Consider the following 23,845-nt stretch of genomic DNA (forward strand, 5'->3'; position numbering starts at 1 on the left):
ACACGCCCCACATACAGGGCAGGCAACACCAACTACACACGCAAGCTTGGGACACCAATTGGGCCCCACAAGACTCACTCCCCCACTCACCAAAAAGGCTAAGCAGGGGAGATCTGGCTTGTGGAGAACAGGTGGCTCGTGGACGCCACCTGCTGGTTAGTTAGAGAAAGTGTACTCCACGAAGCTGTAGATCTGATAAATTAGAGATAAGGACTTCAACTGGTCTACAAACCCTAAAAGAACCCTATCAAGGTCAGCAAATGCCACGAGGCCAAAAACAACAGAAAATTATAAAGCATATGAAAAAAACAGACGATATGGATAACCCAAGCCCAAGCACCCAAATCAAAAGACCAGAAGAGACACACCTAGAGCAGCTACTCAAAGAACTAAAGATGAACAATGAGACCCTAGTACGGGATATGAAGGAAATCAAGAAGACCCTAGAAGAGCATAAAGAAGACATTGCAAGACTAAATAAAAAAATGGATGATCTTATGGAAATTAAAGAAACTGTTGACCAAATTAAAAAGATTCTGGACACTCATAGTACAAGACTAGAGGAAGTTGAACAACGAATCAGTGACCTGGAAGATGACAGAATGGAAAATGAAAACATAAAAGAAAGAATGGGGAAAAAAATTGAAAAACTCGAAATGGACCTCAGGGATATGATAGATAATATGAAACGTCCGAATATAAGACTCATTGGTGTCCCAGAAGGGGAAGAAAAGGGTAAAGGTCTAGGAAGAGTATTCAAAGAAATTGTTGGGGAAAACTTCCCAAATCTTCTAAACAACATAAATACACAAATCATAAATGCTCAGTGAACTCCAAATAGAATAAATCCAAAAAAACCCACTCCGAGACATATACTGATCACACTGTCAAACATAGAAGAGAAGGAGCAAGTTCTGAAAGCAGCAAGAGAAAAGCAATTCACCACATACAAAGGAAACAGCATAAGACTAAGTAGTGACTACTCAGCAGCCACCATGGAGGCGAGAAGGCAGTGGCACGATATATTTAAAATTCTGAGTGAGAGGAATTTCCAGCCAAGAATACTTTATCCAGCAAAGCTCTCCTTCAAATTTGAGGGAGAGCTTAAATTTTTCACAGACAAAGAAATGCTGAGAGAATTTGCTAACAAGAGACCTGCCCTACTGGAGATACTAAAGGGAGCCCTACAGACAGAGAAACAAAGACAGGACAGAGAGACCTGGAGAAAGGTTCAGTACTAAAGAGATTCGGTATGGGTACAATAAAGGATATTAATAGAGAGAGGGAAAAATATGGCAAACATAATCCAAAGGATAAGATGGCCGATTCAAGAAATGCCTTCACGGTTTTAACGTTGAATGTAAATGGATTAAACTCCCCAATTAAAAGATATAGATTCGCAGAATGGATCAAAAAAAATGAACCATCAATATGTTGCATACAAGAGACTCATCTCAGACACAGGGACACAAAGAAACTGAAAGTGAAAGGATGGAAAAAAATATTTCATGCACGCTACAGCCAAAAGAAAGCAGGTGTAGCAATATTAATCTCAGATAAAATAGACTTCAAATGCAGGGATGTTTTGAGAGACAAAGAAGGCCACTACATACTAATAAAAGGGCAATTCAGCAAGAAGAAATAACAATCGTAAATGTCTATGCACCCAATCAAGGTGCCACAAAATACATGAGAGAAACATTGGCAAAACTAAAGGAAGCAATTGATGTTTCCACAATAATTGTGGGAGACTTCAACACATCACTCTCTCCTATAGATAGATCAACCAGACAGAAGACCAATAAGGAAATTGAAAACCTAAACAATCTGATAAATGAATTAGATTTAACAGACATCTACAGGACATTACATCCCAAATCACCAGGATACACATACTTTTCTAGTGCTCACGGAACTTTCTCCAGAATAGATCATATGCTGGGACAGAAAACAAGCCTCAATAAATTTAAAAAGATTGAAATTATTCAAAGCACATTCTCTGACCACAATGGAATACAATTAGAAGTCAATAACCATCAGAGACTTAGAAAATTCACAAATACCTGGAGGTTAAACAACACACTCCTAAACAATCAGTGGGTTAAAGAAGAAATAGCAAGAGAAATTGCTAAATATATAGAGACGAACGAAAATGAGAACACAACATACCAAAACCTATGGGATGCAGCAAAAGCAGTGCTAAGGGGGAAATTTATAGCACTAAAAGCATATATTAAAAAGGAAGAAAGAGCCAAAATCAAAGAACTAATGGATCAACTGAAGAAGCTAGAAAATGAACAGCAAACCAATCCTAAACCAAGTACAAGAAAAGAAATAACAAGGATTAAAGCAGAAATAAATGACATAGAGAACAAAAAAACAATAGAAAGGATAAATATCACCAAAAGTTGGTTCTTTGAGAAGATCAACAAGATTGACAAGCCCCTAGCTAGACTGACAAAATCAAAAAGAGAGAAGACCCATATAAACAAAATAATGAATGAAAAAGGTGACATAACTGCAGATCCTGAAGAAATTAAAAAAATTATAAGAGGATATTATGAACAACTGTATGGCAACAAACTGGATAATGTAGAAGAAATGGACAATTTCCTGGAAACATATGAACAACCTAGACTGACCAGAGAAGAAATAGAAGACCTCAACCAACCCATCACAAGCAAAGAGATCCAATCAGTCATCAAAAATCTTCCCACAAATAAATGCCCAGGGCCAGATGGCTTCACAGGGGAATTCTACCAAACTTTCCAGAAAGAACTGACACCAATCTTACTCAAACTCTTTCAAAACATTGAAAAAAATGGAACACTACCTAATTCATTTTATGAAGCTAACATCAATCTAATACCAAAACCAGGCAAAGATGCTACAAAAAAGGAAAACTACCGGCCAATCTCCCTAATGAATATAGATGCAAAAATCCTCAACAAAATACTTGCAAATCGAATCCAAAGACACATTAAAAAAATCATACACCATGACCAAGTGGGGTTCATTCCAGGCATGCAAGGATGGTTCAACATAAGAAAAACAATCAATGTATTACAACACATTAAAAACTCGAAAGGGAAAAATCAATTGATCATCTCAATAGATGCTGAAAAAGCATTTGACAAAATCCAACATCCGTTTTTGATAAAAACACTTCAAAAGGTAGGAATTGAAGGAAACTTCCTCAACATGATAAAGAGCATATATGAAAAACCCACAGCCAGCATAGTACTCAATGGTGAGAGACTGAAAGCCTTCCCTCTAAGATCAGGAACAAGACAAGGATGCCCGCTGTCACCACTGTTATTCAACATTGTGCTGGAAGTGCTAGCCAGGGCAATCCGGCAAGACAAAGAAATAAAAGGCATCCAAATTGGAAAAGAAGAAGTAAAACTGTCATTGTTTGCAGATGATATGATCTTATATCTAGAAAACCCTGAGAAATCAACGATACACCTAGTAGAGCTAATAAACAAATTTAGCAAAGTAGCGGGATACAAGATTAATGCACATAAGTCAGTAATGTTTCTATATGCTAGAAATGAACAAACTGAAGAGACACTCAAGAAAAAGATACCATTTTCAATAGCAACTAAAAAAATCAAGTACCTAGGAATAAACTTAACCAAAGATGTAAAAGACCTATACAAAGAAAACTACATAACTCTACTAAAAGAAATAGAAGGGGACCTTAAAAGATGGAAAAATATTCCATGTTCATGGATAGGAAGGCTAAATGTCATTAAGATGTCAATTCTACCCAAACTCATCTACAGATTCAATGCAATCCCAATCAAAATTCCAACAACCTACTTTGCAGACTTGGAAAAGCTAGTTATCAAATTTATTTGGAAAGGGAAGATGCCTCGAATTGCTAAAGACACTTTAAAAAAGAAAAACGAAGTGGGAGGACTTACACTCCCTGACTTTGAAGCTTATTATAAAGCCACAGTTGCCAAAACAGCATGGTACTGCCACAAAGATAGACATATAGATCAATGGAATCGAATTGAGAATTCAGAGATAGACCCTCAGATCTATGGCCGACTGATCTTTGATAAGGCCCCCAAAGTCACCGAACTGAGCCATAATGGTCTTTTCAACAAATGGGGCTGGGAGAGTTGGATATCCATATCCAAAAGAATGAAAGAGGACCCCTACCTCACCCCCTACACAAAAATTAACTCAAAATGGACCAAAGATCTCAATATAAAAGAAAGTACCATAAAACTCCTAGAAGATAATGTAGGAAAACATCTTCAAGACCTTGTATTAGGAGGCCACTTCCTAGACTTTACACCCAAAGCACAAGCAACAAAAGAGAAAATAGATAAATGGGAACTCCTCAAGCTTAGAAGTTTCTGCACCTCAAAGGAATTTCTCAAAAAGGTAAAGAGGCAGCCAACTCAATGGGAAAAAAATTTTTGGAAACCATGTATCTGACAAAAGACTGATATCTTGCATATACAAAGAAATCCTACAACTCAATGACAATAGTACAGACAGCCCAATTATAAAATGGGCAAAAGATATGAAAAGACAGTTCTCTGAAGAGGAAATACAAATGGCCAAGAAACACATGAAAAAATGTTCAGCTTCACTAGCTATTAGAGAGATGCAAATTAAGACCACAATGAGATACCATCTAACACCGGTTAGAATGGCTGCCATTAAACAAACAGGAAACTACAAATGCTGGAGGGGATGTGGAGAAATTGGAACTCTTATTCATTGTTGGTGGGACTGTATAATGGTTCAGCCACTCTGGAAGTCAGTCTGGCAGTTCCTTAGAAAACTAGAGATAGAGCTACCATTCGATCCAGCGATTGCACTTCTCGGGATATACCCGGAAGATCGGAAAGCAGTGACACGAACAGATATCTGCACGCCAATGTTCATAGCAGCATTATTCACAATTGCCAAGAGATGGAAACAACCCAAATGTCCATCAACAGATGAGTGGATAAATAAAATGTGGTATATACACACGATGGAATACTACGCGGCAGTAAGAAGGAACGATCTGGTGAAACATATGACAACATGGATGAACCTTGAAGACATAATGCTGAGCGAAATAAGCCAGGCACAAAAAGAGAAATATTATATGCTACCACTAATGTGAACTTTGAAAATGTAAAACAAATGGTTTATAATGTAGAATGTAGGGGAACTAGCAGTAGAGAGCAATTAAGGAAGGGGGAACAATAATCCAAGAAGAACAGATAAGCTATTTAACGTTCTGGGGATGCCCAGAAATGACTATGGTCTGTTAATTTCTGATGGATGTAGTAGGAACAAGTTCACTGAAATGTTGCTATAGTATGTAACTTTCTTGGGGTAAAGTAGGAACATGTTGGAAGTTAAGCAGTTATCTTAGGTTAGTTGTCTTTTTCTTACTCCCTTGCTATGGTCTCTTTGAAATGTTCTTTTATTGTATGTTTGTTTTCTTTTTAACTTTTTTTTTCATACAGTTGATTTGAAAAAAGAAGGGAAAGTTAAAAAAAAAAAAAAAAGAAAAAAGACAAACAAGGAAAAAAAAAAAAAAAAACAAAAAAAAAAAACGATGTAGTGCCCCCTTGAGGAGCCTGTGGAGAATGCAGGGGTATTCGCCTACCCCACCTCCATGGTTGCTAACATGACCACAGACATAGGGGACTGGTGGTTTGATGGGTTGAGCCCTCTACCATAAGTTTTACCCTTGGGAAGACGGTTGCTGCAAAGGAGAGGCTAGGCCTCCCTGTATTTGTGCCTAAGAGTCTCCTCCTGAATGCCTCTTTGTTGCTCAGATGTGGCCCTCTCTCTCTGGCTAAGCCAACTTGAAAGGTGAAATCACTGCCCTCCCCCCCTACGTGGGATCAGACACCCAGGGAAGTGAATCTCCCTGGCAACGTGGAATATGACTCCCGGGGAGGAATGTAGACCCGGCATCGTGGGATGGAGAACATCTTCTTGACCAAAAGGGGGATGTGAAAGGAAATGAAATAAGCTTCAGTGGCAGAGAGATTCCAAAACAAGCCGAGAGATCACTCTGGTGGGCACTCTTACGCACACTTTAGACAACCTTTTTTAGGTTCTAAAGAATTGGGGTAGCTGGTGGTGGATACCTGAAACTATTAAACTACAACCCAGAACCCATGAATCTCGAAGACAGTTGTATAAAAATGTAGCTTATGAGGGGTGACAGTGGGATTGGGAATGCCATAAGGACCAAACTCCACTTTGTCTAGTTTATGGATCGATGTGTAGAAAAGTAGGGGAAGCAAACAAACAGACAAAGGTACCTAGTGTTCTTTTTTACTTCAATTGCTCTTTTTCACTCTAATTATTATTCTTGTTATTTTTGTGTGTGTGCTAATGAAGGTGTCAGGGATTGATTTAGGTGATGAATGTACAACTATGTAATGGTACTGTAAACAATCGAAAGTACAATTTGTTTTGTATGACTGCGTGGTATGTGAATATATCTCAATAAAATGATGATTAAAAAAAAAAAAAAAAAAAAAAAAAGCAAATGTATAAATTGCTGCTGCCTGGGGCATTGAATAACAAATGGGGAAACAATAGACTAACCAAAAAGCTTGGGAGGGAAAGGCTGGGAAATGAGACGATTTGGGGAACAGGGCTTTGAAAAGCTCCAACATATTCCTGGGGGTCTAGAAGGCCATGGGCTTGCCTAGGTCTGGACGAATGCTCTGGAAAGCCCTAAGAAGGCCGTAAACTCTTGCCTCTGGCTGACTGTCAGATTCTGCACAAGCAAGCAGAAAGGGAAGGTTAAGGCACAGTTGCAAACTGCTTGCTCTAGTGTTACAAGCACGATCCAACACCCTGCAAAGACTGGGAGTTTGTTGTTTGTTTTAATTCATTTATTTGTTTGTTTGTTTCAGGCATTCAAGGAAATCTCTAACCAATCACCAGCTGACCACTAAGGTAACAGAGAAGAGACTCAGTGGACACACATGACAAAGAATACAGACTTTACAAAATCAGTTCAGAAAAGACACTAAACAAGGAAACAATGACAACTGCAACAAGCAGCAACAACAAATCCTAAAGAAGGGGGGGAATCTGATTTCCAGAGTTGCCACATTACACTATTCAACATGTAATTTCAACAAAAAATTACAAGGCATGCAAAGAAACAAGAAAGCATGGCCCATACTCAAGGGAAAAAGCAATCAATAGAAACTGTCCCTGAGGAGGCCCAGTCATTAGACTTACCACACAAGAATATTAAATTGACTATTTTAAATATGCTCCAAGTAGAGCTAATAAACAAGTTCAGCAAAGTTGGGGAGTTCATACTGTCCCTTAACCCTTCTGTTTTTAGTATAATACCTGCATTCTCAACCTTGCCTGACCTCCCTCAATACAGAAATGCTCTGTCTGCTCCATCAGCCTCAGTGCACCAGCCTTGCCCCACCCCCTCATATTTACAAGATGTTGCCACAACTCTCAATGGCACACTGGCACCAGACTGAAGGTGATGAGAACAAGGAGGACTTCCTCCTTGATGTCCCTCCTCCTTCTCTTCAGGGAAGACAATCTTCCCCACAAGTGCCCAGCATACTTTTCCATATGCCTCCTTATGCTCCGTCACACCCACACCGAACCATTCACTGACAAAGGCAAAGAAGAGGACCATAGGCTTATACCAAATATGATTCTTTCCCTAGGTCTGTGCAAATGTACTGGAATGTCAGGATTTGTTTAGCAAAAGAAAAGAGGACATGAATTTGGCATAGGCCAGCAAAAGTGGCTGCCTCCCAGCATATATGAGCTCAGCACTGATTTAAACAGCACTTGAATTCTAGGGCCTAATGTTCTAATGGCTTCTCACACCCTCAAGCACCCTAGGGCCTCTCAGCTGTGAGCTTCACTGGAGCGGCTCTGGTTAGGCCATTGGGGTGAGGGTAGACTCTTATAACATTGAGAATATCTGAGCCCTGGTTGAGAGGGGCCTGCCTATCTGGCAAGAACTCATCCAAAAGGAAAAGGGGTTGATTCCATTACTGAATCAACTAACATTCATTCAACCCCTACTGTGAGCCAGTCATGGTGCTAAGGGCTAAAGGACACAGTGGTGAGCAAGACAGATGGAGAGGGGAAGCAGTTGTCACTCAGGTCACCCTCCACCCCAGCACCCATACTCATTCTGCCTCCAAGGGAGATGGACCTATATGAGAATGCATAAAAAATTCACAGGCAGTTTCAATGAAAACATGACGAGTACCTAGCAGAACTGCTGCCAAGTATGAATGAGGGAGCACAGGTAGCACGAACAGGGACAGAGGAAATTTATCTGCTTGTGGTGTTCATGGAGACCATTTGGGTTCTGAATAGACACACTGGCCTGGGAGGGTGGGGGTGGGGGGGTGCAACTTCCAGTCCAGAGACGCTGCTGGACAAGCTGGCAGCCTGTGGAGACTGGAGTGGGGAGGCACTGGCACCCACCACCGCTCAGCAGTTCTGGTAACAGAGCAGGGGCGGGGGCAGATCTGAGCACAGCCCAAGCCATAAAGAGGAAATACCAGAAGCCAGGTGTTCACCAGACAGGTGAGATGTCCCTGGAATCTCCCCAAACCAGTAAAAAGTGGCTGAAGTTCCTTGAGACCAGCTGGGGTGATTCTTTCCTGTTGATATAACTTCTTTTTTACCCACAGATTAGTGTGTGTGGGAAACATGGATTTCAGAATTTAAAAGAATTAGAAGAGGCTTCTGTTACTCAATGCTTCTTCTACTCTGAACCTGCTGCTTCTATAAATTAGTTTGACTCTATTATAAAAATGCCAAAAGTATAGAACAGTAGAAAAATAGTAAAATGAGCCCCTGCATACTCATCACCCAGCCCCCCAAATTACTACCACATGACCAATCTCATTTTTTGAAGCAAGTATCAGACTGAATATTATTTCATCCTGAAATATTTCAGTATGCATCAAAAAGATAAGTACTCATTAAAAAACATTATCAAATTAAAAAGTTAGCAAGTCCTTAATATCACCAAATACCCAATCGGTGTTCAGATTTCCAGTTGTCTCATAAATGTCATATGCTTTTTTGCAGTTCCTTTCAGGATCCAAATAAGGTCCACATAGTCTATAAATATTAAAAGCTCTATGGAATTCTGGGTTGAGACAAAATCCGGAACAATATTCGAGTTCTCTATCCCCCCTACCTTATGTTTTATGAAATTGCAATGGTGCAGAGAGTATTTTTTCCCCGTATAAAGTTCTAAAGGCTGTGTTAGTAATTGGAAAGCTATTTCCGTGGGTCCCAGGTTTCTAGCCTCATAACTTCACGCATTTGGCAACTGATCTGCGGCGCAATGCTGGCAGGTAATGTCCCACTGGGGTCCACCCACACTGCAGCGTGACTCACGTGTATGCCACCCGCGGCCCAGAGCTCTTCGGAGGCGTAATTAAATTAGAGGGCCAGGTGCCGACTCAGCCACCAGGGGGCTCCCGAGGAACTCGATGAGCTGCCGCGTTAACCTGGAAACCGAGCCGGTGGGCTTTATTACAGAGGACGCTGAACACACAGGGCGAAGACTGGGTTCCTCACCGGGTGAGATTCTGCCAGCAAGGGGACCAGACATCAGGGAGATGTGGCTCCTGCCCCACGGCTGGCTGGAAAACGACAAGGGTAGCAGTCAACCGCCCTGTCAAAGGATTTGAAGTTTGCAGACCTGCTCACCCGTCACTGGGGGGCAGCAGGCACCCCACGGCTCTGATCCCCAGCGTGCACTTGAGGCCAAGAGGGCATCGCAGACTAGCAATTGTGCTAATAAGCCCCTTGTAGCACCATGATTGCTAATAAATGCTTCAGTTGTTAAGTGAGGATAGCTTTGCTATCAGTGATGTTAGAATGTGGAAGCATGGACAGTTAATATGACATATACTTAGGAAAGGACATGGGACTAGAATATCCACATTCTCCATTTGGTCTCGAAAGGCGCTCCCACCTACAGGCCTCTCTGCTGAGAGTATTAGTGCAGAGAGTATTTTTCCCCATATAAAGAAACTTCCAAAGGCTGTGTTAGTAATTGGAAAGCTACTTCCGTGGGTCCCAGGTTTCCAGCCTCATAACTTGCTGGAAAATGAGGGGGTTGGGATAGCAACCAGCGGTCTCCACGGTCTCTTCCTTGTCTGTTAGTTTTTGTTACAGGACCACATTGTGGAAAGGATAGTGTTTGAAAGACCTACGATGACCACCATGCCAGCTTTACCATCCTGATAAAGTTAAGGATTTACTTAGGTATCATAATAACATAAACAATTGTGATGTGTTTTCCAACTGCTTTCCGTGATTTTACAGAGAAAAGTAAGCATTATAACCCATCATAACCCAAATCATATTAAAGAACCAAATCACCATTTGATGGTTTCCTTTGATCACTGATATTTAAAATCAAACACAACAAACACAAGACAAGACTTCCAGATTTTTTTTTGCAAAACTATGGTACTTCAGAGGGTTAGCGTTATGCTACTAAAAAACTACCGCAGAACTCTCTTATATGTTAAACACTCAGAACTTTTATATATTAAACGCATGGAAGTTGTATATATTAAACTTGCCTTCCACAAAATCCCTTTTCAGGAACACGTGTATTTATGACAGAAACGAGGTCAGCCCTGCACTTGCTCAGCTATAATGCTCACAGCCCTGCACACGTGGGTCCCAGGAGGTACCGCTTCAGCTCCTGACATGGCTTCTCAATGAACAGCGTCAGAGCCAGCCCGGTGATGAAGGTCAGGAGACAGTGTCCAGAGAAAAGATAGAACTGGAAAGAAAGCGGGGCACAGTGGGCACAATTTTACTCCAAGATTTCTATTGTGTTTGGACCTTAAAGTTTACCCTCCTGGCTACATGAAATGGATCTGGAACACACACAGCCTCAAATGTTAAAAATAAATACAATATAATACAATACTAAAATAAAATTTAAAAGATGTGATTCTATGTTAATGTCCTCTTTCTCCTCCCACCCCTCAAATAAAACAAAGAACAATAAAGACTGTAAAAAAAAAAAAAAACATAAAAGGCTTCCATCTGCTTGGTTTCTCAGGAAGAGAACAGGTTGTGGTACCAGCCCAGAGCTAGGAGCTGGGGGCCAGCTCACCATGTTGGTGTCTGTGTAGTGAACTGGTGTTTCCTGAAGTCCATTGTAGAGGATGATCACGAGTGGGTGCACCAAGTAGCAAGCATAACTGATGCTGGCCAGGAAACTCCAGACATCCCAAGAAAGCACCTGGCTCACCAGACCTGGAGGAAACAGGCTCTGCTTCAGGCAGTCACAAAGCTGTCCCTGGGCCTGGGAAGACGCCAGTGTCAGGGCTGCTCCCTTTGGGTTCTGTGCTCAAGTCTGTGAACTTTTCCCCAGAAGGTCTTTATTTATTGTAATTTTTAAAAGAACATACAAACAAAGCAAAACAAAAAAGCCACATCCTCTTCCCGTGGCAGGAATATGATGAAATAAGAGATGCTAATATTGAGCAGACAGCCAGCTTTACTTCTTTATCACAGTTTCAACCCCTAAGCACAAACATTGCACTGGCCCAGATTTGGGCTCACCCTGCAGCAACGCTAGCCCTTGGCTCTGGAGGAAGTCATTTAACATTCCTGGCCTGAGACTCTGCCTCTGTTCCTGAGAATCTGCATTTGATCATCTTCTAGGTGCCCTTTAGGGCAAACATTCTGTAACTTGGTCTGTTTTCTTAAACAGCCCAATACAATGGCCAATAACAAAAAATTCCATTCCTCTGGTACACGAGGGACATCTCAAGTGCTAGGTAGTGGAGACTGTCTGCTCAGCTGCTCAGGACAAAATCTTCAGAGGCATCCTAAACTCCATTATTACTCTCACAGCCCACAGAGTGCAGTCAATCAATCTTAAAAATACATCCCAAATGAGACCACTTCTGACTCCCTCCACTGCTAACCCCCCTCATGGAATCCTCCATCACCTCCCCCATGGACCTCCTTGGACCTCTCTGGTAGGTTCCAAACTGATCTATTGGTCACTGTGCTTTCACTCTTAAAAGCAGCAATCACATCATGTCACAGAAGCATTCAGAATAAAACCCAAATTCTTTCCCATGGCCTTACAGGCCCTGCCTGACCTGGCCCCTATCCTCTGGCTTCACTTCCCATCTCTCCTTTTCTCCTTGGTCATTCCATTCCTATCTCACTGGCTTTCTGGCTACTCTTCCAGCCCACTAAGTCATTCCAGTCTGGGACCTTTGCCTTAGCATTCCCTCTGCCTGGGATGCTCCTGCACCACCTCTTTGCAAATGTGCCCCTACTCCAGTTACCCTCCAATTCCTGCTTTATTTTTATTCACTGCATTTATCTGCATCTGAACTTACATTATAAATTTATTTACTTAATTAATATGTCTCTGTATGTGTTTCCTATGGCTGTTGTAACAAAATACCACAAACATGGTGGCTTAAGAAACACAAATGTGTTCTTTCACGGTTCTGGAGGCCCCAAGTCCAAAACCAGCATTGCTGGCCGAAATCAAGGTGTTGTCGACTGGGCCACACTCCCTCAGGGTCTCCAGGGGAGAATCTGTTTCTGCCTCTTCCCACTTCTGCGGGCTGCTAGCTCTCCTTGGTTTAGAGCCACATCCTTCATCTTCAAGACCAGCATCTTCAAGTCTCTGCTCCGTCTAAACATCACCTCCTGCTTTGGGTAGGTCTCACTCTCTCTCTCTCTCTCTCTCTCTCTCTCTCTCTCTCTCTCTCTCTCTCTCTCTCTCTCTCTCGGCCTCCCTCTTACAAGGATACATGTGATTGATTTAGGTCCATCCAAATAACCCAGGGTTATCTTCCCATCTCAAACTCCTTAGTTTAATCGCACCTGCAAGTTCCCAGGGATTACTATCTGATATTTCAGGGGACCATTATTCACCAACTACAGAATCCTAGTCTCTCTGCTTTCCCATCCTGCTGTAATTTCCTTCAAAACAAGGAATTTTTTCTTTTCTTTTGCTGTATCCCCAGCACCCAGTACAATGCCTGTCATGTAGCAAGCATTCAATAAGTATTTTTGTAATTGAGTGAATAAACAGAGCTTGACTCACATACAAAAGATTCATTTGCCCCATGTGAATGTGAAATGATAGGGTGAGGAAAAGTTTCACTGTAGAACAAACAGAATCAACATAGGAAAATTAGGTCAGCAAGAAGCCATGCTGATACAGGACACAAAAGAACCTGCACTAAAGCAAACAATACCATGTCCACATTGTAAGCTCCAGTCAACTAGTCATCACATTAAATGAACATTTTTAATTCAGATTTTATTGGTTTTATGGTTACTCTGTGAATTCGTTTTGGCTTTATAAATGTTATAAGCACTATAAACAAAGAATTTATAGCTAGGTCTATGATTGTTCTTGTTTAAGTGAAATTATAATAAAAATAATTTAGACCAATACTAAAGATCCAACAGAATTCTCATTTCTTTAGAATGGATCCATATAATACTGAAGTTTGAGAACCACTGCTGCAGGTGACAGGGCAACACTGAAAGGTTTTAACCAAAGGTATAACATGGTCAGAAGATGACTCTGACAACTCAACAGAAGATGACTCGGAGAGAACAAGAACAGCAGGTCTACACTGCTACTGATCTGAAGACAACTGAAAAGACTGAGCTGTCAAGATCCCTTCCTGTTCAGAGTCCCATTTAAATACCTCTTCAAATGTCCTTTTATACACTTCACATTCACTAGGATGGTCATTATGGAAAAAACCACACACACAGAAAATAACAAGTGTCGGCAAGGATGTGAAGAGATTAGAACTCTCATGCATTGCTGATGGGAATGTACAATGGTGCAGCCACTGTGGGAAACCATTTGACGGTGCCTCAAAAAGTTAAACACAGCATTACCATATGACTCAGCAAGTCCACTCCTAGGCATATATCCAAAAGAACTGAAAGCAGAGACTCAAACAGATTCTTGTACACCATGTTCCCAGCAGCATTATTCACAACAGCCAAAAGGGAGAACAACCCAAGTGCCCACAGACAGATGCATGGATAAACAGATATGGTATTTTCATACAGTGGAGTATTATTCAGCCATAGAAATGAATGAAATTCAGATACATGCTACAACATGGATGAACTTTGAAAACATTAGGCTAAGTGAAAGAAACCAGACACAAAAGGACAAATATTGTACGATTCCACTTACATGAAATATCTAGAATAAGCAAATTTATAGAAACAGAAAGTAGATTAGAGGTTACCAAGGGCTGGGGGAAAGGGGAATGGGGAGTTATTGTTTACGGGTACAGTTTCTGTTTCGGGTGATAACAAGTTTTGGTAATGGATGGTGGTAATGGTAGCACAACATTGTAAATGTAATTAATGTCACTGAATTATACACTTAAAACGGTAAAAATGGCAAATTTTATAATATATATATATAAAACCACAGTTCAAAAAATGTTTCATAGATATAAAATTTTCTAAAGATACATATTTTGTGAAAATTTATCTAACACATCACCTCCTCTGTTTACCTACTAATCAGTCTTGATATCTTATAAATAGCATTGGAGAGATCAACCTAGAGTATCAGTTACCCCTCTAACTATAATTGGCCCATGTCAACACACCTTTGTATGAAAAATTGCTCATGAATGAACAAAAAGGGCTTTATCAACACCTGGATTAAGAGAGAAACCATCAATACTCAGATTAATGACTAGTAACATTTACTAGTTCCACTGTAATGATAACACTGAAATTTGTTTAATCTTCTAACTTAACCCTAGTTGCTGCTCGCTAATCCTTATCTACATTAGCCAGCTGTTCTCACATAGCAGGACTTTTAATAGTAGACAGGGATGCCGTGGTGTGGGTCCCCGAAAACAGGCTGTCTGTGCCAGGCCAGGAGGAGGGGTTGTTTATGTTCTGAGGCTCTGCCTACAGCTCAGGGAAGCTGTCGTGGGAGGGATATCATGGGATGGGGTCAGGTTGTTGTCTGAGTTTCTTGTAAATGCGAAGACATTAGCCAGAAAGAATGCAGCCTACTTCCTTTTTAACTTATCAGTTTTCCATAGAAGAAGATGTTTTCAAAATTAAAATATTAAAGAACAAATCCCTCATCATATTAAAATACTCATAATTTCAAGAACAATTGTAATAAACAAACATGGGAGAGGGCCACTACTGCTGAGAAACGAAGGCTGTGGGCTTTGGGCTCCATCCTGGGCTCATTTTCTAGCACAACCACTTACTGGCTATGTGCCCTTTGCCAAGCTATTTCACTTTCAGGCATCATTTTTCTCGTTTGAAAAACAGAGCTAATTATAGTCCCACTCACAGGGAGGTGGTCAGTGTCACCTGGGGTCGTGTGTAAAGCTCCCACAAGCCCTGACATAGAGCGTGTGCTCCATCAGTGGTCGTTGTTAGGATCACTTCGTTATTTTCCTCCTTAAACCATGGTTCCCAGCCATTTTTGAGGCTGATGGTTTGGTACACAGGCCAGCCTTTAAGTTCTTCCTGATTGTTTTCCTAGAGTGTAAAATTGTCATGCCTTGGCCAGCTCTGGACCTGGCTCTGGTTCCATCACTTCAGGGCTTCTGGCCAATTTGGGGCTGCAACCCTTTCTGGATGCTTCCAACTAGCCTTTGTCCTGTCATTTGCTGACTGCTCAAGCATGCAGTTCCTACCTCATGGCAGAGAACAAAGGGAGGAAAATAACAGGTGGCTCAAATTTCTGATCTGAAGAAGATTCCCTTCTCTCCATTCAAGGCCTGGTTCTGCTTGACTCCCTGCACCCCGAAAGCCAAGCTGCAGACAAAGGCAGTTTCCTCAGTTATCAATAGGCTGAAAGAGATCTTGGCAACTATTTAATATCATACCCTCAGATAAGGGAACAGAGGCCCAGGACAGGGTGACGAGAACTCTTGTGCCCCAACTGGTATTTCTGTCTTCGCTACCCTACCCTGCCTAAGTTCTCTTCCAACTTCAAAGCTAGCTTCATGGAGACGCTGCAACTTTTTCTTTCAGAACCTGCATTTGTATACAAACCAATGTAAAATTGAATATGCAAGAATATGCAAGGTTATTTTATCAAGGATATTGGCAAATTGCTGTTTTTGAGTCAATATGGTCATTCACCAACTACTCCAGCAAATAAAATACCTTGTGTTCACTTTGTGTTTTTACATTTGTCACTTTTAAAATAACAATACTGATGTACAATAGCAACACCCCATCATACCTCCATAGCCTTCCTGACATGCCAAAATGACCCAGCCCACAGCCACCCCCACAGCATCCAGTGCAGGGCCTGACAGATGGTGGCAGCCACTGAAGAGGTGTCAGAGGTGTCATCTACAGCATAGGCCAGAGCCACCACCACAAATAGGGTCGACAGGCAGCAAATCCACCCCAACAGGACCTGCACCTATGGGGACAGGAAAGCATGGTTCACAGCCCATTTTTAGCCATTGTGAATTTATTTACTGCCTTCTATACAAACTGATTTTCTTTGGATTATTAGAGTCATACCTCATCTCACTGCCCAAATTTGCCAAAAATCAAAGGTTCAGGTTAGAGGCTACCACACGAAAGTGGGGTGTGTGCAACTAGCAGGATAGGGCAAGGGAGATCTTTGTGTTGTTGGAATAGTTGATTGTGGTAATGGTTACACAAACCTATACATGTGATAAAATTGCACAGCACAGAACTACACACACATGCACACACACACACACACACAAGAGTGCATGTAAAACTGGCAGAATCTGAATAAGGTCTATGGATTGTACCCAAGTCGATTTCCTGGTTGTGATTACCCACCATAGTTATACAAGATGTGGCCAGTGCGGGGAACTGGGTAAAGCGTTCATGGGATATCTCAGTACTATTTTTGCAACTTCCTATGAATCTACAGTCATTTCCAAATGAAAAGTAAAAAAAAAAAAAAAAAAAAAAAAAAAAAAGAGAGATAAGCAAGAGTTCCTGACTGTTTCTGCCTCCACCATGGACGTGAGGACACACAGCACACAGCCCAGACCTGGGCCACCCATGAGTCCATATAACAAGGTGGAAGGAATGGAAGGATGGAGAAGTTTTCAGCTGAAAGAAGAGCCCTGTGAGCAAAAGTCTTTTACTTAGCTTAGGTCAAGCTCTTAGATCTTTGTCATCTTCTTGGTGTTTTCTGCCTCAGGCCTATCACCGAGGGACCTCCCTCCTCTCCACATTCCTGCTTTCCCACCGCTGTGGTGAGGTCTCCACGGAACTGACCAAACTAGCATCTTATCAATCCACCATCTTGTCTCTGAGGGGAAGTTTTGCCCTACTTGGGTCTCGGGCTCCTGCCCTTATTTCTGGCTACAGGTGAGGAACAGTATTTCCTCAGGACCCCGAGACCACTATTTTCACCTGCACTGACCTCTCCATGGGCCCACCCTTTTAGACTAGGATCCCTGCACCTCCTCACTATTCCCTTGGCCTAAACACAGGCCTACAGTCTCTCAAATGCATCCTGGGTATTCTCTTCTTTCTGACCTTTGTCTGCCTACCTTTACTCACAAGGCAAGGGCAATAGCACGACCCCAGGAAGAGCCTGCTGTGGGTGTGAGTGGCAGTGAGAGAGCCCCGAGAACAGGCACAAAGGGCAAGGCAAGAGAAATGACACTGGAAAGGAGATGGGGCCACACCATGGGGCCCTTAAGGGCCTTAATGAACACATCAAGATTTATCCTAGAGGTCAAAAGAAGATACTTAAAGGTTTTACATAGTTCAGGGGCAGGCTAAGGGGGCATTTTAAATAGATGGCTCCCAGGGTAGATTTGGGATAAACAAGACTTGAGGCAAAAAAACTAGTGAAGAAGTTCAGGCAAGGGATTTAACAAGTCAGATGGAGAGGCTAAGAGAGGACAGCAGGAGAAACCATCAGCAAGGTTTTGTGGTTGATTGGCTGGTTGAAGGGTGGTAAATGAGAAGGGCGGTCCGAAATGAGCCCACGTTTCTGGCTTAGGAAACCAGGTTGGATGGTGAACCAGTATGACTGTCCACAAAGGATCCAGAGAAGGAAATGGATGTCCTGGCAAAGCCATCCGTGAAGACTCTATTAGCTTCCAACAGCTACTCTCCCTCTAGATACCTCATATCCTGATACCAGATGGAAGATTAAATCTGATCAAGAATCCCATCTATAGAAACCAAAGAGCTTGTGCTGTTAAAAATCCAACCCCATAACTATCCACTTCCAGTAGAGGGTCTTGCCATTGTACAGCACTGGGTGTGTTTTCCCATAAAGGTGGTTGCCCTGAGTCTGTACCAAGGCTCAAATGAGTGCAATCCCATTGGGTTCCAGAGGGAACTCAGTGGTGAAAGCAAGAAGAAAAAGCCCATCCTATTCTTTATCACAAAGAGATATTAACAACATACCACAGCACAACAAAGTACCCAGCACTCTAAGGCCTCCTTAGACTTTGGGAGAGCCTGGTCAGATGGGCAACCCCGTCCCAACCAGATCCACGCCCTTACAGTGTGGCACTGGGAAGCCATACCTTGGTTTTGAGAATGTTTTCTGGGTTGTTTTGGTGCATAAAAATGCTCAGAAAGAGGCCCACAAGGAATGGCCCAAATAGGCAGTAGGGCTTGGTATAGTACTCCAAGAAATACAACACAGTCACATTTTCACTGGAAAATACAAGAAAATAAGGCAAAAGGTTTTGTTTGGCCTAGACATGGAAAAAGGGGCAATCAGCAAATCCCAAGCTAAGTTTGAGGCACATTTGTTTATTTCCTCAGTAATGATCCACAAACACTGACCACATGATCTTACTGCTTGCCACAGCCAGCTTGTCAAAATTCCCTGATATCAAGAAAATATGATGTGTCCATATTAAATGGTTGTTTATATATATATATGGATAGCTCTTAAAATGTAGTGCCCAGAAGTGAACTCAAGACTCCCAGAGACAGAGACTGTCCTGAGAAAGAAGAGAAGTTCTAAGAGGTGCAGGTCAGGCCCGAGAGAGGATACTGAGGACTTTTATTTAAAGCAATAGTTTTCAAGATTCAGTCCCCTGACCTGAAGTAGCAGAAGCACCAGAGAACCTGTCAGAAACACAAATTCTGACCTACTGAATGGGAAACTTGGTGATGGGTCCAGCAAGCTGGCTTACCAAGCCCTCCAGGGGATCCTGTTGGGCTCAAGTTGAAGAATCACTGCCAGAAGAGCATCCTTTCCAGGAGATGCCCAAGTTATACCCAGGCCAGCTAAATCATCACCTCTGTGGAGGGAACCCAGGAATAGGCTTTTTAAAGCTTCCCTGGGATTCCAAAGTGCAGCCTAGATTGAGAACCACTTCTTTAAATTAATCATGTTTCCCCACTGACACTCAATGTACTCTTCGCTCTGAATCCCCCAGCTGCCATGCAGGGAGGCTCAGAGGAAGGGAAGGTTCTTCAACCAGGGTTGCACATGAGAATACCCTGGGGATGGGGGTGTGCTTTTACAAAATTCAGTTGCCCGTGCCATAGCCCCAGAGATTTGGATTCAGTTGGTCTCAGGTGAGGCTGGAAACACTGGTAGGTTCTGGAAGCTCCTCAGGTGACTCTAAGGTTTGTACAGGTTGAGAACCACTGGACTAGACAGGCATGGGTGAGCCTCATCCTGGATCACCTGGACATGTCCACAAAGTCAGATGAGATGGAAGGGGTGTAGTCATGTGTTCATTCGTTCCGCCCACCCACTCACAAATACATACAGAGCAACTTATGTGCCAGGCCCTGTTCTGGGTTATCTTACATGGGGAGGTCAGAGAAGGCTGCTCTGAGGTGATGTTTGAACAGACACCTGGAGGAAGGGAAGGCACAAGCCCCAATGAGATCTTTGATTCTAAGGGAAGAGCATTTCTGGCTAAGGGAACAGCAAGTGCAAAAACACCGAGAAAGGCATGTGCTTGGTGTGTTGAGGTGAGGAAGCCATAAAGGATGGTGAGGAAGCCATAAAGGATGGACCAGAGTAAGCCAATAGATGAGTGATGGATTAGGTCAGACAGGGATTTTACTTTGGTAGCAATGAAGAGCCATTGGGGGAATCAGAGAGATGACTGACTTAATTTGATTTTCATTTGTATCACTCTGATTGCAGAACTGAGAACAGATGAGGTAAACATATATTGGTTTTTCCTCTGTAATACACAGGGTGGTTACAAAGAAGAAATGTTATACATACCTCCTTGGGGAGGCAAAATAGCATTGTGGGTATGGCCCTAGGTTCGCATCACACCTATGCCACTCCACTATCTGTGTGGCCTTGAAGAGGTAACACCTTCCGGTGAGAAGGCAGGAGAAGCAGAGGGGAAGGTGGGAGTGAGGACACAAGGAGGCAGAGGAGTCTATTTTCAGGCAGAGGGAGGAGAGGTCCACCCAGCAAGACTTACAGAGCCCAAGCGGTCATTTGGGGCCGAGGGTTGCTGGCTCCGGAGGAGAAGGGGGCCTTGGAGCCACCTCCCGATTCCAGGTGGGCTCCACGCAGGGGTGATCCCCTGGAGCAGATACACAACACAGTCACGTGGGGGCGCCCGCTCCCCTGAGAAGCGTCTGGATGGGCCACGTGAGTTCCTTGTACATTCCTTGTACATCTCTCAGCGCAAGGTGGAAGATTCAGAAGCTTGAGATCAAAAATGTAATAAACTTTCCCATCCAGGCTGAAAATCTCCCACCCAGTTTTTCCACAAGCCGAGGCGCCGGTGCAAGGAGCCTGGCATCCGGCAGCCCTCCCGGGAAGGCCGTTCATTCCGCGGGCAGGCAGGGGCCGCGGGGCCTGGGCGCCGCCACCGGGAGACGGTGCGCCAGCGTGAGCAGGGCGGCGGCGGCGAACCACGCCGAGAACAGCGCGACGCCGACGAGCAGCAGGGCGGGTTTACTTCTGCAAAGAAGAGAGGCCATTGAGGGGGGCGCCCTTCAGTTTCCTTCACCATAAAATTTATGAACATGGAAAACTGGAAACCGTGGTAATCGACGGAGCTTCCCGTTGGTCCTCCTTTGGTGGAGGTACGGGGGGTCGGTGGGACACTGTGCCGAAGAGGAGAAAAATGCCGACCCTTTACTAGCTGTGGGTGGGCCACCCCCGACGGGGCCTTTGAGTTTCTAGATGACGGTAGTAATGAGTTCTCACCTGCCTCTCTCTGCAGCTTCCTGTGCAGCCCCAAATGACATGCTTGGGAATGTTCTTTGTCACCTGTGAAGCTCGGAAAGGACATAATGGTAGCTAATATAGGAGTGAAATGAACTGCCAGAGGCAGATGGGACACAGGGTGGACACAGTCCCCAACTCCAGGCACAGGGTAGGGGGACAGGGTAAGAGAGGGCTGGGGGGAGAGGGTGTAGGTGGGGGGGGGGGTTGGATCCATTTCACCCTTCTTCCAGGAAGTGGTACTAGAAAGTCTGTCCAATCAGTCTTAGTCTGGGAACACCCAGAAGCCGAGCCTGAGACAAATGTTTGAGTGCAGGTGGTTCATGTGGGAGCAGGAATGAGGGATGGGGTAGTGGAGCAGGGAAGGAAGGAAAGCCAATACCAGAAGGAGCTATCAGGGTGGCCAATGCTCAATTCTTCAGGAATGTTCTACAGAGCTGTAGGAAATGCATCTCAAAAAGTCCTGGGGGTTGAGGGAGGGAAGCATTTTCCCATTACCTTCTATCCCCACCCCACCCCGGGTCAAAGCAGCCCCACACAAATTAATTCCCCCACACTATGGGATTATGGATGTGTAAGAATCAGAGCAGTTTCCTGAAGGAGACCGGCTATCATGTTGAGGAAGTTCTGGGGCAGGAAAGAAGAGATTTGGAAGTAGAGGCTCAGAGCAAGGCACTCTCTGGTTGTACCTGCACAAAGCCAGCTGAAGGCTACTTGGAACTGGTCACCACGGCAGTGCCTGGAGTGAGAGCGGGGAGCAAGAGGATCTGTAGTGGTGCTGAAGAAATGTCAAACACAGGTGCTGCATTAGCCAGGTACAAACCTACCTGGATCATGCCCTTGACAACTGCACTCAACTGGTTGAAGTTGCCATGAGATGGCATTTGGTTATCACCACAGTGATACTGGGTGCAAGTAATCTTCATCCAAAGTGCCGATTCCTGTTTAGAGTTAATGCTTGGAAGGGAGAATGAGCCCTAGCTCAGTGGTACCATGACTGATTAGTAATGTCGGCCTTGAATGTGGCATAGGAGGTGTGGTGATAATGCTGTGTATTTACCGTATCTTTTACCGGACCATTTATTTACCTTTGCTCTCCTTAAATTACTGAGCTCTAAAAAGACCTGATTCCACTGATATTCTACACCAGAGTTTTCTCTGAAGGAAAGAAGCCCAACCTTTCACCACTTCCCTTCATTCAGAAGCTAAAGGTAGTTAAATAAGCACAAGTCTGCAGAGTGCTGGCTTTTAGCCAAGGGACTGAAATCTGCCTTCCATGACAGCCTGGAGGAAAGATGCTGATATTGGGGCCAGGGCCCCTCAGTAACAGAGCATCAAAGTAGGTTCCCAGACAGGTCTAGAGCAGGGAGGCACAAAGAACTCACTGTACTGGGTGGGTGGTAAACCATCCAGTCACGCCATCCAATAAAAAACCACATCCGACCAAGTAAACATTTGCTTAACTCCGGGGAGCCTGAGCCCAATCCTGGCACCTCATTCAGACAAGTCACCACTAGCTACCCTACCAGTACAGCTGAACTACTAAGGCATCATCCTGATGGAGAGGTATAAAAACAACCAGGACATGGAGACGGTGGATGTGAAGTGGACACCCTCCCCCTCCATCTTCCCTCTAGTTGGTCCTGTGTTCCCCTGAGCCCCTGAATCACTGATCAGGAACTGGTGCCAAGGCCAACTCAGATTAGTGCTTGTATTTTCTGGCTCTGTGGGGGAAATATTCCCAGGACATGGGATCAAGAAAAGCCCAGACCATTGAAAGCAGACTTTTGCTGATGCTTGGGAGATGACAGCCCAGAGTTTGCTCCAGAGAAGCTAAGAGAGGATAAAACATCCAAGAACAGTATTTTGAAGAATGCACAGGAGCTGAGAGTGGAGCTGGAACACAACTTGGGATCAGCAGATGCCAGTCACATGCATTTCCAGCTAACAGGTTCTCTGGACACCATTGGCCTTCCTTCGATGAAGATATACTCATGCTGATACCTTAATTTGGACATTTTCATGGCCTTCAGACTGTAAATTTGAAACTAAATAAACTCCCTTTATAAAAGCAAAACAAACAAACAAACAAACAAACAAAAATGCCCAGAGCTTCAAGCATTGGACACCCCCATTCCCTGAAGTTGGCCTTTCAGAAAGGCCCACTCAGGGGCCATAGCCCAAGACAAGGAAGGGGTAGCACAGTGTATTTCCCTCTGGTCTGAAAAGGCCCTGGGTTGCCTCGAAGGCCTCTCCCAGCCCCCAGGTCCTGGTCAGTTGTCGCCACAGGATTTCCCTTGCTCTTTCTTCACCCAGTACCTGAACAGCAGTCAGATCCTCCCACTCCCAACCCCACCTCTGGAAGCCTGTGGAGACCTGCCCTTTTTCCCCTGCCAGGGTGGCCAGGCCTGCTGGGGCTTCACGGTGCTGCATCTGAACCTGCTTGCACTTAACTGCTGTCTCCAGGGGCCCCAACCTGCTGGTCGAGGCAGACATGACCCGTCACAAGCTGAGGCCTCCTGCACCAGAGAATGGGCCCCAGCTCTGCCGGCCCAGCTGCTCCTCCTTCCTCCAGGGAGCTCTTGGTATTTCTTTGCTGTGAAACATGCTGGATATTTACCTTACCTTTTTCCAGACCAGCTA

The 23,845-nt window shown here is 43.7% G+C and overlaps 1 protein-coding gene across 1 annotated transcript in view; it reads right to left on the reverse strand.

Moving 5' to 3' along the window:
• Positions 1–10,615: 10,615 nt before the first annotated feature.
• The window catches only part of LOC119511247 (O-acyltransferase like protein), a 60,050-nt gene continuing 46,820 nt past the window's right edge, over positions 10,616–23,845 (reverse strand). The window contains 6 exon segments of the mRNA XM_037805764.1: positions 10,616–10,798; positions 11,138–11,280; positions 16,265–16,312; positions 16,315–16,450; positions 18,564–18,696; positions 20,831–20,935. Of these exon segments, the coding sequence (XP_037661692.1) occupies positions 10,673–10,798; positions 11,138–11,280; positions 16,265–16,312; positions 16,315–16,450; positions 18,564–18,696; positions 20,831–20,935 (691 nt within the window). The 3' untranslated portion in view covers positions 10,616–10,672.

This window comes from Choloepus didactylus, chromosome 16 (assembly GCF_015220235.1).
Source record: "Choloepus didactylus isolate mChoDid1 chromosome 16, mChoDid1.pri, whole genome shotgun sequence".
Taxonomy (NCBI): Eukaryota; Metazoa; Chordata; class Mammalia; order Pilosa; family Megalonychidae; genus Choloepus; species Choloepus didactylus.